Here is a 17,453-nt window from a genome sequence, read left to right on the forward strand (position 1 = left end):
GTATTAATTGTTGCATTTAATAGGTGTGTGTGCACAACAACATAATCTACTCTGTTGGAACAATCTGGGAAGACGGTTGCAGGGAATGCTCTTGCACTGGCATGAGGGATGATGTTACAGGACTTCAGATGATGGAATGTCGTGACAAAGTGTGTAACACATTCTGCTCTCGGGTGAGTAAACATCTAAACCAGTGCTTTAGCCAGCAGAGCCCTGGTGGGGATCTGAAATGATTGCTTTTAAACCTGCTTGTTTATAGAGAAACCGGAGAAAGAAAATAAGTGTTTAGCAACGAATTATCTTGGGAATGGACTCTAAGAGGGCTTGAGCATTACTGACTTGATTTTAGGGTTATTGTTTTAGGATTGTATCCTGCTGCCAAGAAAATCAGTGACAAGTATACTTTATATTTTGATAAAAGAAAAACTGAATCCTGAAGTGTCTGTCATTTACACCACTTGCACAATAAGTGTTCATGATGTCTGAAGTTCAATTACAAATGTCTGTTCCAGCTCAAGTTCACTTTCTGAAGTTCACATTTCAGATCTGTCTGTTGCTCAGCTCAGCACATTGTAGCAGTAATAACACCACATGCTGTGGCCTTTATTATGCTCAGACATCTGCTGCATGCTATCAAATCCTGTGTTTTGGAAGCCTGCAAAGGAAGTAAGAGCTGCTCTGTTATATTAACATGGCTGGTCAAGCAGGAACAGACAGATAATTGGTACAAGAAGTTGGTAGAGGAATATGACTTAGGTTGGATATTAGGAAAAGGTTCTTCACCTTTACCAGGGTGGTTGAGCACTGGAACAGACTCTCCAGGGAAGAGTCCACAGCCCCAAACCTGTCTGAGTTCAAGAAGGACAAGGCTCTCAGACACATGGTGGGATTGTTGGGGCTGTCCTGTTTAGGGCCTGGAGCTGGACTTGTGGGTTCCTTCCAAGACAGGATATTCCATGATTGTGTGACTTGAAGCAGCTCCTCCACCATCTTAGGTGCTCACAGTCTGCAAGTTGAGGAGGCTGTGCAGGGTCCATGTGGAGCAAATATTGGGGGTTCAGAATATACTCTGCAGGTCTTTTCTGACCCAGGGTTTTCCCCCTGAGTTTGTCCTTCCCTGAACCATGAACTGAAGCCCAGAAGAAGTAATTTATTTTCTTCCTCAGTGCAGAAACAAAAATGAGCTCTTCAAATCTCTTAGTTTTAAAACGTTTATATTAGGCAGCATATTGCATCAGCCCCCACAAAATTCAAACAGTTGACCAACAGCAAGTGTGTCCAAATATATGTTTGAACATCATTAATAGTGTGTTTGGGAGTCGAAGATTGACCTTGGGCATAAAGCATTTATGTGCAGCACCTCAAGGCTAAATTAATGCTGTGGTAGAAACTCTGAATGTCTGACTAGTTTTAAATTCTCTTTTAAATTTACATTAATATGTATTTGAAAATAGTATTATCATGCACTGAAATTTGGCTATGAGCTTGACGGTTAAGCAATACTTGAACAGCAATTCTCCTTTGAGCTCTATTGAGCTAATTGTGCTTTGGTTTTCAAAGAATTTCAAATGCCTTAATGCAACTATATTTCAATATCATTTAACTTACAGCCTCTGTATCAGAACAAGGCTGGACAGCATATATGTGCGTGTACTTGAGAAGATGTGAACGAAAGATGAACTTTTTTGAATAATATTTTCCTCTGTTGTGTCTTTGATGCTGCATCATTCTCTAGGACCTGAACAAAAGCCTCAATCCATTACAGAAAAAACAACAAACCACACTAATGCTTCTGCAAGTGTAGAGTTTGGTGAGAAAGTCTGGGGCTTCCAAATACAGTGAAAAGCATGAAAAACTCTACAATGTGAATTTTCAGCTGTTGCAAGAGGACCCCTTCAGTTTACTGAAGAGACTTGTTTCTAGTATGAAATATTAGATCTAAAATATCTGACTGTGTTTCAGCTCATAGTCATAACTTTCTCAATAATTTTTTATTGAATAAAATGTCATTAATGCAGAGCTACAGTTCTTTGGCATTGCAGTATCAAAAAAACACCCTGTTTAAAACTAAATAAAAAGACTTGGTGAAAATGATGCTGGTTCTTTTAGGAAATCTGCATTTCGAAACATATTTTATTATAGGAAGTGGGAAATGATACCTTAATGTTCCAGAGACTTGCAAACAGAGGATGAAGTCTTCACCTGCCGTAAATGAGTGCAGCTCCAGGAAAGTCTCTGGAACTGTGCTGTTCATTGACACTGAAGATTTTGCTTTCAGCATTTCAGGCTGATTTCTATCCATCTCATTCCTGTTCTTTCTTACTTTGCTGGCCAAAAGGCAGCACCCAGGAAGAGATGAACTATGCGTCCTGAGCAGCACTAGAATGAAGGAAGGAGTTCAAACAGGAGGGCTGCCTTGTGTGGCCTCACCCTTTCCCTCCTGGGGCAGGGGGATTTGTTTAGTCCTGTAAAATAAAGCTGTTATTATTCTTGTGGACCCAAATTTCCATGGTGAGAGGTGCAAAGGGTGTGATTTTCTGCTGATGAAATAGTTTTCAGGCCGTGGAGGATCTGTGACAGTGAAGAATCACTGTCCTCCTTATTCCTCAAGCACAGAGAGAGATATTCTGTTTTTGAGGAGCTCACAGGCTGTTGCAGGTGGTTCAGGGGCTGGGATAGAAGTTCAGCAGGTGCTGAGGTTGGGAGCTGTGACTCCTGTGTTTCTTCCCCTTAGGAATCAGAGTCCTCAGGTTTTGAACACACCAAGCACCAAAAGGGCCACTCAGGAAGGTTGAAGTGTCCAAACCCAACATGAGTACAGGAAGGACATGGAGCTGTGGCAGCGAGGCCAGAGGAGGGACACCAAGATGATCAGAGGGATGGAGCAGCTCTGCTGTGAGGAAAGGCTGAGAGAGTTGGGATTGTTCAGCTTGGAGAAGAGAAGGCTAATTGTGGCCTTCCAGTACTTGACAGGAGCCCAGAAGGAAGATGGAGAGAGACTATTTCCAAGGACCTGGAGTGACAGGACAAGGGGAAATGGCTTCGAACTGAGAGAGAACAGGGTTAGATTGGATATTAGGAAGAACTTCTTCCCTGTGAGGGTGGTGAGGCCCTGGCACTGGTTTCCCAGAGAAGCTGTGGGTGCCCCATCCCTGAAAGTGTCCAAGGCCAGGTTGGATGGGGCTTTGAGCAACCTGGGCTAGTGGGAGGTGACCCTGCCCATGGCAGGGAGTTGGGACAAGATGGTATTTAAGGTCCCTTCCAACCCAGGCCATTCTATGATTCTATGATCTTTGTCAGTGCACTGGGGGCAGAAATCACCTCTGAATCTGCTCTGTAGCACCTCTTTGCACTGAAGATGTCTCTGTTGAAACCAACTTAGTGAAATTTGGGTCCTGCAGCTGGATTTTGCTTTGTTCTGGACACAAACAGCTCATGGATTTTTACATCTCTGAGTCTGACACACAAATAAAAAGTTGCATCTGATACTTCAGGTGCTTCAGACCTGTATTTAGTAGCTAAAAGTGATACAAAACAAAATGCTCAACAGCACAACTTTTCCACAAAGCTGGATCAAACTCTGGCATCACATTTTATGACGTTGATATGGAAGGGTATTTCATATAAAGTCCCCTGATTATCAAAGTTATGCTAATGTGCTTCATGTTGCAAATCTGGGCCTGTTCATAAAGAGAGGGAGCAGTTGGGAATACTTCCGTAATCCGGTTCAAAGAGGTTGACCAAAATAAAATGATGCTTATTTTCATTGGCACTTTTCACATGAATTTGCTGTGGCAGAACATCCTTCCTTCAACACCGTTTTGAAATCAGTGTTATGATTTGCCCCTTGAAGACTGCTTTGCTATTAAATGTAGAATATATTATTTCTAATTAGATTAAAGCTCCTTGCTTTCTTTCACTTAGGTACTCCAGTGTTTGAGTATTTGCCTACTTACTTCAGGAGATGAATATATATTAAAACTGAGAATTGGGATTTCTGTTGTTCCTGTGGTCTTTTTTTTCTTTTCTTTTTTTTTAAGTTGACCTATTTATAATTTCCCTGAATTCACAAGATTCTTTAGTTGTCTGCTCTATGAATGTATCAGAGTGCCTGTTGTTCAGTTATGATTTTCATGCTGTGTATTTAATTTTCCACAATTCAGTGCTAGACTTTGATAGGTTACATTATCTCTAGTGCTGTACAGTAGTTTCAATTTACGTTATACTAATTTTTAGACTTTTTTTTTCCAAATACCTTTTGCAGTTCGTATGGGGGCTTATTTTGTGTTGGACTTGACAGTGCTGGGTTAATGGTTAAATTTGATGCTATTAAAGGTCTTTTTTAACCTAAATGATTCTATGAAAAGTTGAAATAATCAATCAAAACTGGTCCCTGGACTACATGTCTGACCACTCTCTTCTCTCTGCTTCAGTTAGATGTTTGATTGTGCTCAGACTGAATCCTACCCTGGAATTCTCAAGAATGGGAAGGGCAGCTGTCTGCTGATTGGTCTTCAAGATGCCACAAGAACAATTTTTACCTTTAATTTTCTTTTGTAAAATATGTTTTTTTAAAATTTATATATATATGTAGATAAAATCTCATAACTTTGTAAGCCTTCTATGGAAAAGCAATGGTTTAATGTAGTGGTTTTGTTTAAACTGGACATATATATATATATTCACATATAGTTTTCCGTCAGAATCTACGAAGCAGAGCAATTATGACAACCTTAAAAGTGGACTTCTCTTTCCTTTTGCACTCCTCTGTAGGGCTTTATTAAAGGAAAGACTTGCTCTTTACAATTTCCTAGTGCATAAAAAAACCTACACAAGGCTCATTAGTTGACTGGCATGACCTGAAGGTACCTTGAGTTAGTCCATGTAGCTGCAGTGAATAGATCTTCAAAATATATATTAAGCAGGAGCTAATGAGATAAGAATTTCTGCTTCTAATGTCCTAATTTATCTTTTCTGATAGGTATTGCTAAAGGTTTAACAGGACGCTGAACTGGGTCAACCACTTGTTTTGTAATAGCAACGTGTTGTCCTTTCAGTTGTTTTTCAAAGGCCCCTTTTCAGAAAATGTCACTGACAGTGATCCCAATGTTTTCTTTTAGGATCAATCTTCTCATTTGTCTCCTAGTCCTGGATCAGTCAGTCCTTTTTTTTTCCTCCTGCAGGGATACAAGTATGTTGTGCCAGAAGGGGAGTGCTGTGGGAGATGCCAGAAGGTTGCCTGTGAGGAGCCAGGTTTTCGGCCTCGGGGTGATGCAGATCCTCCCTTGTACCAGGTAAGGTGGCAGTGACATGGACACTTCCTCTTCCAGCAGAAACCATGGAATTATTTCATAGTCCATGGAAGGAGGTGAATAAGATAGAACCTGTTTCTTCTACACATTGAGCAGCACTGAGCAACAATGCTTTGGGTGACATGTGACTTACCCACTTGATTATAGCAAGTAAATCCTGCTCAGCCTTTTCTGGGTAATATGTTTTGTGTAAAATTACTAATTTCAGAAGTGGCAGCTTGAATGAATGTTAGTGTGATGTAATGCCTCTCTGGCTGTCAGCTATTTGTTTAAATTATCCCAATTCATCTGTAATGCTCTGAGGCAGCAGGTGGATGGGGTAGTGGATCCCTTGATTTTTCACAGTCCCATATAAATAGGATATCCTATTTGGTACACACTGAAGTATAAGGTAATAAATGAGGATAGAAATGTGACTTGTTCTCTGGTTGCTGAAGATGATTGCTGCATGTCAGATCAGACCACAGTGGTTCAGGCTACACTTGTTTTCTGCTCAAAAATCCAGTTTATTTTCAGCAATGTGCCTCCTCCCTTAGGATTCAAAGACCCTGCAGGAAGTCAGTGCATGCAGCAGCCATTTAAAATGGATATATGCTGCTTTTTTTTTTTTTGCCAGAATTTTAATCAGGCTATTCAGTATTCTGTCCCTAACCCAATCACCCCTGGCAAGCTTTTGCCAGCATCAGTGGCATTAAATTGCTTAATCCTATGCAGAGCTTTGGATTCAACAACAGCAAGAACAGTAAATGAAATATATTTAAAATAAGAGACCAGCCCATATTTTTTTCTCTAAGTGTTGATCTTTATAACATGTCTGTGTCTTTATCCACATCCCACATTCACATATTTCATACTAAGTTTTTAATTCCTTCTTTAACAAAGGAATCTGCTGCTGTCTTAAAATACCCCAAACATGTTAATGTAACATTTTGCAGCCTGCCTCTGTCCTAGTTTTAGCAAGGGCATTTCTTAATGTGGATCAATATTCCACATAAAACAAGCCTTCAGAAGGCCTACTTAATGTCCCTCTGTGTTACAGTCTGCAGTTTGTTTCTTGCTGTGTCCTCTTTCCTTTTGTCATTAACTGAGAACTATTTATCACGAGAGGAAAGTATTCCCTAAGAGCAAAGATGTTTCAATTTACTGCAGCTGAGGGTCTGATTTTCAACCTTCCCTGTTCTCGAAATGTATTTGGACTGGTAGAAATGGAGACAAATAGCTGCAAAGCAGTGACCAGCATCTCCCAGCGCTGAGCTGTGGCAACATTATCTTTCTGACCTGTGATGATGTCCCTTCCCATAAATAGCACTTGAAGTTCCCACTTTGTCTGACCCAGGGGTGATTATAATCAGTAAAACTATCAACAGTATCTGATCTCTTCTACATAAACAAGTGTTTTCAGGTCTAAAGACTGTTGTCAAAGCCTTCTTTGGGCTTAGCAGAGCTCATTTGCTGCAGGTTCCAGCAGAAAGAGGATGGTAGCCAGCTCAGCTACAGTGCAATGTAGTGCATCCAGCTATAAGGCAAGAAATGTAGATTGAAGTCTACCTTTTCCTTCTTTACACGTTGTTTGACCTGTCCCACCTTCAGGATACTCCTGTAATTCCTGTTCTCTACAAAGCAAGGAGCAGACTGCTCTGTAGACTGCATGTCATGGTACGCATTTGTGGAGAACTGTTTGTGAAGAACAGACTGTTCCTGGTGCAGTAAATGTGCTTTTGGCAAACCAGCATACTGGCTGTGGTGGTCTTCCCTCTATCCAGTGACACAAATACTGCTGTTTTTTATTATAATTCTTGTTTTGATTACAATCCTTTTATACTTTCCCATCAGGTGGGCAGAGAGTGGCGATCCCCGTTCAACCACTGTGTTATCAACTCATGTGTCCAGGTGAACAATGAGGTTTTTGTGCAGCAAAAGAATGTTTCTTGTGCTCAGATGGATATGCCTGCCTGCCCAGAAGGAAGTGAGCTGCAGTGCAACCAAATAATAGACTGCTGTCCCTCCTGCAGATGTGGTAAGGTTTTGTGTATGATAAATGGATGGTCCTGTGTGGAGCTAGGGGTTGGATTCAATGATTCTTGTGGGTCCCTTCCAGCTCAGTGTATTCTGTGATTAGAGAATGAATCATCTTATGTGTTCATCTCTTGTTTCTCAAAAACAATTTCAACAGTGCGTATTAGGCAAGGGCAGCCCCAATTTGAAGCACTCCTGTGTGATTTGGACATGGAGTGCAATAGTGTTGGTACCAAGAAATGAAACGTGAATAATTCAGATCTATATGGATCCTGTGAGACTAAAGCAACTACCAGCTAAGAATAAACAAAGTCACAGCTGCTGTTGACTGGTAAAGGAGAAATCACTCCCCAGGAGTTCACACAGGAGTTTCTCACAGAGTTCTGGAGATTCACCTGGCAACAGCTAGGATGTTTCATCAAAACACTGGACTTGTGAGATATGGATTATAACCAATTAGAACTTGTAGTGTGAGGTTCAATGTAGCCAATAGAACGTAGCCTTAACCCTATATAAACGATGTGCAGTGTGTAATAAGGGGTCTTTCACTATAAACCATAATGACTTGTCGTGTGAAGTCCTTTCCCTCCACAGATAATTGTTTACTTTACAGTAGCACCTGCTGCTAAAACTTTCTAGCTGATGTTCCCTGTCTCCTGTTTCACCTCTTGCTGATGAAACTCTTTTGCATTGCTTCAAAGACACATACAGGGCTTTGTTTCTGCATTGCTAAGTGTTTAAAAGAGAACTTGAGAGGCTTTAGTCCTGTGAAAGTTCAAAGCTCTACCTGCAGCCATGGTGTCTTCTGGATGTGTCTGTGATTGTGGCTGTGCTTGAGCTGGCCACAGGTGCTGGCAGCCCAGAACCCCCCATGTGTTGGGCTGCATCGAAAGCAGTATGGGCAGCATGGAAAGGGGGGATTCTTTCCCTTTGTCGTCTCTGGTGAGACCCACCTGCATTGCTGCCTCCAGCCCTGGAGCCTACAAGAAATATGGAGAGATGCTATTTACCAAGGGCATGTAGTGACAGGACAAGGGGGAATGGCTTCAAGCTGAGAGTAGGCTTAGATTGGATATTAGGAAGAACTTCTTCCCTGTAAAGGTGGTGAGGCCCTGGCACAGGTTTCCCAGAGAAGCTGTGGGTGCCCCATCCCTGAAAGTGTCCAAGGCCAGGTTGGATGGGGCTTTGAGCAACCTGGCCTAGTGGGAGGTGTCCCTGCCCATGGCAGGGAGTTGGACTGAGATGATCTTTAAGGTCCCTTCCAACCCAAACCGTTCTTTGATTCCATGATCCTGAGCATAGACTTGGCTCAAAAGTCCAAAGCAAAAGATTTGGCCGATTTGCCTCAGTCTAAGAGGACTCACAGTCATGTTTAGTTGACAAGGATGTGTGCAACCACAGGGTGAGGAGGTAGCAGTGGGAAAAAGAGGGGATATTCACTAACTTGCAGAAAACCTGGGTGCATCTTCTGAGAGTGTGAACCTTGAACTGGAGGGGAAAGTTTATATTGTGTTGTGTACTTGTTAAAAAATAGCTCAACAAGAGATGTTTTCATGTGGAATTAAAGATAACTGACAAATTGCTGCCTTTCAAGGTATAATGTAAGAGGGCTCAGATATGGCTCTTTACAGTGAAACTTGGTGTAAATTTCTTCAAGTTGGAACTGCAGTGAGTCAAAAAAGCATGGCTGTGATTGACTAGTGCTGTCATTATAATGAAAATGCTAATTGGAATATTGTCTTCTTTTTCAGTCCCCCCTAATGGTTGTCCTTTGAATGGCACTGTAATTGGGGTAAGACACAATTCCTTTCGCTTGTTGTGATGGTAAGAGATTTAGATACATGAATGAGCTTTTATTTCCAGAATAGACAGAGAGAGAATAAAGGGCAGCTTTTTTTCAGACAGAATCTCTGCAAGTGAGACCTTGGAGTAAAAGCAGTGGCAAGCAGGTCTGCCTGTGCATGTCCAGTTCATGACCCTACCATTACTATCTCTGTAAAATGGAGACAGTAATGTTTCCTTATCTTGAAAGGATGCTTGAGAAAAGTGCTTAGAAACTGTGCTAATCTGCATTATGTAATGGTTTGCAGACTACCAAACACACAGGAAACTATCTGTGAGGGTTAATCTCCAAAATGATCCTTGCCCACTTTGGGGAAGCAAAAACTCCCTGTATTATACTTGGAGGATAAGGCAGATTAAAAAAGGATGGAGACTTGCTCCACCTGTGTGGAAGGAGAGGTATCCCTCCTTGGCTATTAGCAGGAACAGGAAAGCTGAGCTTCCTCACTGTTTGACCTCTTTTCCCTTTCAAGATCCCTGCTGATATACCCTCTGAGGAAATTTTTTCTCAACTGTATATTTAATGGATAGATTAAGATATGCTTAACCTAGCCCATGACAGCGGGAATGATGGGAGTTAAGCATCTGATCTCATTTATGCCGAATTTATCTTTGGAGAGCTCTGTCAATTGTCCATTGTTTCCCTAAATCCATATTCTGGCAACATTTCTGGTGTCAAAGAGATCTAAATATTCTCATCATCCCGTAGGGAAACAGGTTCTCTTTAGTCATTTAACCTAACTTTTAGCCTACGTGTTCCTGCTTTGTCAATATATGTCTTCCTTTTCCATATACTTGAAGGTAAATTTACTCAAATCTCTCTGTTTTAGAGGTATGTCAGGGAGAACGTTCCTCCATCTATTTCTTTGGTGTGGATTGTTTTTTTCATAGTCAATAGGCGTAAGTTTATCAGTTTGTTAGAGCAAAAGTCATGTCATCAAGGATTCAGCATCCGTGTAGATAAATCCAAGGAATAACTCTGCATTTCTTGTCAGAACGTTGGTTTAAAAGTGGTAAAAATCTGAAATAATCTGCTTTCTCTTTGATCCTGCTACTTGACTCCTCTATAGTATGTCTTCAAAGCCAGTTGTGGCATTCTCTAAAGACCATACTTGTAGGAAATTTCAAGGATAGTAATTACCAGCTCCTGGCACCTTCTATTATATAGGATAAACATCTCTCTCTCTCTCTCTGCCTCTCTCTCTCTGTCTGTGTATTCTGTGTTGCAAGCAGAAATCTCTCCAGTTGTGTGCTGTTCTTTCATGATCAACTAATTTTTCTGTCTTTTGACAAAATCTTTATCTGAACTGTCAAGTAAAGTCTTTTCCCCCCTCTTCTCAAGTGTTTTAAAATGTTTCAAGCTACTTTAAAATGAAGCAAAAGCAAATTTTGAAACAAAATGTTACACCGAAGGCCAAATGAGAAGTATCAGTATTTTGAAGACTACAAAATAAAATATTTACACTTCTACAATATTGAAGAACAATTCCTATTTAATCAAGTTTTCCAAATATATAATAAAATCATAAAGTGTTTCAGCTGAACAAGACTACATTTTGGGTAATTCTTATTATATTAGAACTTGTCTAAAACGAATGACCTTTCCAATTAAGCTAGCCTCATTTAATGGCTTAGAATTCCAAGTTAATTAGCTATATGTCTGAAAGCTTTTGAGCAGCTGGCATTACTGCAGCTTTGCCTTGTACTATTCTCTGCTCCACTGACTGGTTCCAAAGTCCTGGTCAGGAAGGAAGATGTGGTGTCCACAGAAGTTTATACTTCCTGGATTTCAAAACCTTTATTCTTGGTCCTTTAAGAGCAGGTTTCAAGTTTCATTTTATATCAAGGGACAACTTTGCTGCATTAACTCATTGCCTGAATTGTTCCAAATTTTGAGTCTTTTACTGCTGTTCTTGTAACCCACTGTGTCCTTAATCCTTTTATATTTTTGTCTTGTATCTGGTTACCAATATTATATTCCAGTAATTTGGTGTATTGCATTCACTCTGCTGCTCTTAAAAATGCTGTGGTCTTTAACTGCACACTTCTAAGCAGGTGGCTGTATTTACCAACAGGATTATCTGTATCACCCATCTGGTTTCCCAGGCTTTTACTGAGTGGCATTTTTGAAGGAGATCTGAATAGATTTGGGCTTTATGCAGGTTATTTTGATTGCAGATGTTGACATTTCACCTCAAGTTAGCCAAGAAAACACATAATGGGTGTGTTATATAAAGGGGAAAATATATATCAATCCATTATTTCATTCAGTTCTGCGATGCTAAGAAAACTTTGGACAAAGGTAAGACCTTCTCCCAAAAGTTCAAGGCACTTGTGAGTGAGGATTTAATTTCAACGTTTCTAGTAATCTCTATATTCCTGCCTGTAACAGGGGTTTTTCATATAAACTCAACTTTATCTATCTATTTTGTATTCAACTGGAATGTCAGAACTATGAGAAGATATGATAAGGATATCACTTATAGTATCTGTTGGGGCTTTATAGACCCTTTCTTTATGTTGTTGAAGCCTGGAGCTAATGAGGCATTCTTTCATAATTTACTTCTAGAAGGCGTGAATTAAGTATGCTTATGATACTAAACTGAACAAACCCAACCATACTTTGAAGCAGGTCAACATGATGAGGGCACTTCATCTCCCAGATTTGCAAGGCTTTTTTTATGCATGTGCAAATGTGCGTGTAGAGCTGTGACCATGTAGAGCAATCCTTGTGTCACTGGATTGAATGCCATGTGGTCTGCACTAGGACCATCACTCTGGTGCCTGAATGCTTTCCAATGCTGAGATTAAACAAGAAATTTGGAGTTTCTTATGATATTTGCTATCCATCTGGCATGATGTAACCCCAGCCACCAACCAAGCTCACTTACTCCCCCACCAGCAGGATTAGGAAACGAACAGAAGGGTAAAAGTTGGAAAACTCATGGGTTGAGATGAAGACAGTTTTAACAGTGAAACCAAAAGCCATGCAAACCAAGCAAAGCAAAACAAGGAATTAATTCACTGCTTCCCATAGGCAGGCAGGTGTTCAGCCATCTGCAGAAGAGCAGGGCTCCATCACGTGTGGCAATGACTTGGGAAGACAAATGCCATTGCTCCAAAACCCTTCTTCCTTCTTCCCTCCACTTGATATATATGATACCACATGATCTGGCATATCCATTTGGCCAGATCCCACCTCTGTCTTCCATGCACACCCAATCCCATCACCAGCATGGCACAAGAGGCCTTGGCTCTGTGCAACCCACTGCTCAGCAATAACAAAAACATCTCTATATTATCATCCCTGTGTCCATCAAAAATCTAAATCACGGTCTCATACCAGCCACTGTGAAGAAAATTAACTCCACCCCAGCTAAAACCAGCACACCATCCCTCTACCATAGCAAAATGTTGTGTGTCCTCATGCCTACATCCGTTGAAGCTTTTAATGCTCCAGATTAATGATATTCGCTGCAAAAGGTTAAATCAGGAAAACTAAAAAGTCCCATGTTGAAGTCTCAAGCTGAGAGATCTTTCCATTGGTATTGCCTCTTCCATGATGATGTATGTGGAGGATCTCTTTTCTAGACCTCCACAAAACAAGAAAAAAGTTGTTACTGTTGCTGGTGCTTTATAGAAAATGACTGAGACCTGAGGACCTCTGTTGTCCTGGGGTCCTGGGGCACAGAACAAGAAGGTAGTTAAAATTCTTTAATCAGAACATTTGTCCTTGAGGGTATATGTCAGAGTATTGGCTCTATACTGCCCTCAAATTTACATAATTACTTTATCCAGCTTTTTGGTTTTGCTCCATTTGTTTCATGAGTGTGTAATAATTAAAACAGAAATCTAAGAATATGCATAGTATGTAACATGGGACATTCCTGTTCCAAAGGAAGTCAACAGAGGCATTCTATTGATTTTTGAAGCACAACTCAAACCTTTTGTAGTCCAGCATTATGAAGTGTCTGTTTACCTTATTTATTAGCTTTTAACATTTCTTTATGAATATTTTGAATAGACTCCTCCCACTTTGTCCCTTCAGCATTAGTGTTTTGTTATTTTGAGGTTGAAATGAAAGGCTCTGCACTTGGGCAGAAGGACTTTGTATTTAGAATTCCTTTCAGTGCTGGGAATCCAGTTACCAATTCCACATCCTTTTGTTTGCCATTTAATGGTTTGGCAATTTTTCTCAATATTTGAAATGTCTTTTTTTGCTTGTTTGGAAAAGGTGATGGATCCAGCTCACAAGGTGCTAGGGAAGAGCTCAGGGAGTTTGAATTGTGTGCCAGCTCAGCCACTGATTTGCTTGTAACTGTGTACAAGTAGAGTTCTTCAATCAGTAATTCTGTTTCTGCTTTTGTTTTATTTTGTCCTTTCTCAATTCTAAACTTTCAGACCATTAGAAATTCCAAGCAGTATTATTAAATAGAAAATAACAAGCAATTTCTGCCCATCAACTCTGGGCTGTGATGGCTCAAGAATAAAAACTTGTTGGCAAACCAATTCATTACAGTCGAAAAATGAGCTGTTGGCAACCACACAGTCAGGATAGCTCATGATAAAATCTTCCTCATGACTTTCAAGGATTCCTTTCTTGCTTGCTAGCTTTGTAAGCAACAAAGTAAGAAATGTCAGTGGGATTTCTCAGATTAAGGACTTCTAAAGAGCTTTATTGAAATATAGCTTTGTGATATGCTGCTTGTTCTGGAATTACAGATGCAAAAAATTTGAGTCTCTGGAAACTGGGGCCATTGTTTTTCTTGTTTCTCTAGCAAAGAATTACAATGCAAGATTTAATGAAAAAGATTTATCTTAGATAAAATTGCTTTTTTATTTGAGTTGTGCTGTAGAGACAGTCTCTCACTGACAAACCGGTTCTCATGTTTCAGCCTGGGAGGCGCCTGATGGTGGATCAGTGCACATCATGTGACTGCTCCTTTCAGCTAATGCCTCGGAAATACACTCTGAGATGTACCAAAGTGAGCTGTCCAGCATGCCCAGTGGTAAGTGTGAGCAGTTCTGGTTAAGAATGTGTCTAAGGAGAAGGTCCTGTTCTTTGTATACACCAGTTTGTGCTCAGTACAACTCTGTGACCTTTTGCCTTTCTTCAGGTTTCTCTGGGAAGTCATGGCTCTGTGTTCTTCTTCCCATGAATTAGATGATATAATACCAAATCTTTTATAAATCCAGTGTTGGAAAGATAACTTTACATAGTACTCAGCTCCACGGGCACATTTTATTGAGTATTTTGGATTACTTAACTTTAGGGTAGTATAAGGTTTGGCAAATCATTTGCAACAGGACCTGCTGTGCCCCCTTTCTTACAGTGTTATCTGTCCCTCCAGGGACTGGCAGCTCAGCCAGATCTCCCTCCTTCAGGGCTTTCCTATGGCTGTTCTAATAGCTGGGCTCACGGGTGTTTCTGTCCACTTCCAAGCCATGACTTTGGTGATTTGAGGTGACTGTCCCCATCAGTGCCATTTGCATTTTTGAAGTCTTTGCTGCTGCTTTGCTGCCATCACCTGCAAGGAATGAGTTTGGCTGGAAAAGCCAAGGGAAAATACCTCCCATTTTTGCTTCACTGACCAGCTCTGTGACTGATGTGCCTGACTAGCTCTGCTAAATAATTTCTCTCTTGACACTGATATCTCAAGTAGGAGGAGACCTGAGCAAGTTGCAGAGGCTGATTTAATCTCCCAAAGAGAAATAGGAGATAAGTTTCACAGAGAAAGGCTTATATGCCCCTTCCCCTTCTGCCTTTACCTGGATAATGGATGGAGCCAATAGGCACAACCAAACCCAGGAGCCTGTGGAAGCAGTGCCATTGCACCAAATATGCACATCTCCAACATGATCATATATGATTCCTGGCTGATATCCAGGAGAGACATATATCGATAGGGTCCCTGAAAAAAAAAAAGGATCAGTTTTGGATGAGCCCAGTTTTCAATTCCTAAGGAGAAATGGAAAAGATTGGAAATGTAGTAAGTCAAGTTTCTGTAGAGAGTCATCTCTACTAACAAATGAAATAGAGTGAGATTTCAGGCTCAAATTATGTCCTGACAACCCCTTAGCTTGGAGAATTATCAGCAGTATCCCAGCTGGCCTGTTGAGACTAGAGAATTTCCAACTAGTGCCCAAGCACAGGACAAGCCAAGGCCAGCCTTTTCTGTGTGGACAATGCAGAGTAGATATACATACATGTTCTGCTTATCTGCAGTGCCGTAAAACTGGCCTTGATCCCTTTTATTTGCTGGTGTGGATGTAGACTGTGAGAAAAGAGAGAATCTGAAATGCTTTCTGTGGTCCTGGACCCTAACAGGACCTCTCCTTTAAGATCTGATTATAGACACTGGCTTCTGAAGGGAAAATAAATGGCCAAGCTCAGTGCTGAGCGTCCGTCTCACTTCCAAAAATAAAACCTGGCAGATCCATCAAAAAAACCCAAACCCCAAAAAACAGATACACTAGAATGGATCTGTGGCCAGAAACATGTGTGCAAATGTATGTTCCCACACAAAAACACACAAGCATCCATTCTTACTGTTCAGTGCAAGAAGCCAGCTGTAGAAATTAAAGGTAGAGGAATCAGTATAATACATGGTAAAAGAAATGTATTCCACTCCTGCTTCTTTCGCCACCCACTCAATTCCCAAGCAGCTCCTTTTCCCCACCTGACCCAAAATTATAGACTAAAGGAAAAACGCTGAAGAAAGGGCCATTTTCAGTTGGTCTTTTTAAGGACTATGAACTTTTATTTAGGAGATGTGCAGCTACCCAAGGGAAGTAGCAGGTCGAGGTATAGATATCCCTTTCTAGCCATTTTAATGAATTTTAATGAGCTCGCGGGGAAAAAAATACCAAATAAGGTGCAGAATGTCTTCATCCCTCTGAGGTTGGTGGGAATCGCACAGTGAGTTGGGATCTTTGCTGTCTCAAAGCCTTTGACTTCATGGAATACCCAGATTAAAAGCTCTTCCTTCCTAATAGATAAAATCGTGGGTTAAGAGTACATATTCTCTCAGGAGTACCCGTTTTCTCCTGGATGCTGAAGATGTGAAAGTAAATACACTGATAATTGAAGTGCAGCCAACTGCAGCATATTCTGCTCATAAGGGTCATTTTTTTGGGGACATTTTATGACCTACTTTAGGTGCTTAAATTTTTGCTAGTAGAGGAAGTTCACCTTAATAACAATGAACTATGCTTTCTCCCAATGCTTTAATAGTAACCTCCCACCTTCCCCAAATTCTCTTCCTATAAAAAACATATGGATAGCATGCAAGCCTTCACTCAAGCAGAAAGTGTTTGTTGTCTTAAAAATATTCAGCTCATCATAAGCAGCTGTTGGTTATCTGGAGCAGCTGGAGACATTACTGTGGGACACTTCACATGTCAACTCAGTTCTTTTCTGGTATGGGTTTTTTTTCCCCTTTCCATTATACACTCCATAGCTTTCTTCCTCTCCGTTTATTGCTCCTCATTCTACCATGCTCTTTTTTTTTGCCACTGCTTTTTCCTTTAGTGTTGTTTGTGGGGCTTCAACCTCCCTCTCCCTCTCCCACTCCTTCTCCCCTCTCCCCTCTTCCTCCCTCTTCTCCCTCCCTCCCTCCCTCCCTCCCTCCCTCCCTCCCTCCCTCCCTCCCTCCCTCCCTCCCTCCCTCCCTCCCTCTTCCCTCTCCCTCCCTCCCTCCCTCCCTCCCTCCCTCCCTCCCTCCCTCTTCCCTCTCCCTCCCTCCCTCTTCCCTCTCCCTCCCTCTTCCCTCTCCCTCCCTCCCTCTTCCCTCTCCCTCCCTCCCTCTTCCCTCTCCCTCCCTCTTCCCTCTCCCTCCCTCTTCCCTCTCCCTCCCTCTTCCCTCTCCCTCCTTCTCACCTCTCCCTCCCTCTCCCCTCTCCCTCCCTCTCTCCTCTCCATCCCTCTCCCCCCCCTCTCTCCCTCTCCTCTCTTCTTTTGCTTCCTTCTCTCTTTTCTTTCTTTGCTCTCCCTGTCTCTTCCTCTCCCCCTGCCCTATTTTCCTTTGTTCCTCCCTTTCTCCCTCTCCCTTCCTCCCTTCCCTAATATATCATACCCCCTCTGATGTTCTTTTATTTATCAGGCATTTTTTTTTCTTTCCACAGTCCAAATTGTCCACCTTAGCCTTTTTCTCCCTCACCACTGGTTATCCTAGCCTTTAAGCACTTCCATCTACTTTTCCAAGCTATCCTCTTCTCTGTCACATGTTTTTTAGTGATCCTGACTTTGCAATTCTTATAGTCAAAGAATGTTGAATTTTGTGC

The 17,453-nt window shown here is 41.3% G+C and overlaps 1 protein-coding gene across 1 annotated transcript in view; it reads left to right on the plus strand.

Annotated features, from left to right (window-relative positions):
* The window catches only part of VWF (von Willebrand factor), a 140,969-nt gene that overhangs the window by 113,671 nt on the left and 9,845 nt on the right, over window positions 1–17,453 (plus strand). The window contains exons 43-47 of the mRNA XM_071551468.1: window positions 24–173; window positions 5,184–5,294; window positions 7,146–7,329; window positions 9,080–9,120; window positions 14,066–14,179. Of these exons, the coding sequence (XP_071407569.1) occupies window positions 24–173; window positions 5,184–5,294; window positions 7,146–7,329; window positions 9,080–9,120; window positions 14,066–14,179 (600 nt within the window). The remainder of the gene's footprint in view (window positions 1–23; window positions 174–5,183; window positions 5,295–7,145; window positions 7,330–9,079; window positions 9,121–14,065; window positions 14,180–17,453) is intronic.

Source organism: Pithys albifrons, chromosome 3, assembly GCF_047495875.1.
Source record: "Pithys albifrons albifrons isolate INPA30051 chromosome 3, PitAlb_v1, whole genome shotgun sequence".
NCBI lineage: Eukaryota > Metazoa > Chordata > Aves > Passeriformes > Thamnophilidae > Pithys > Pithys albifrons.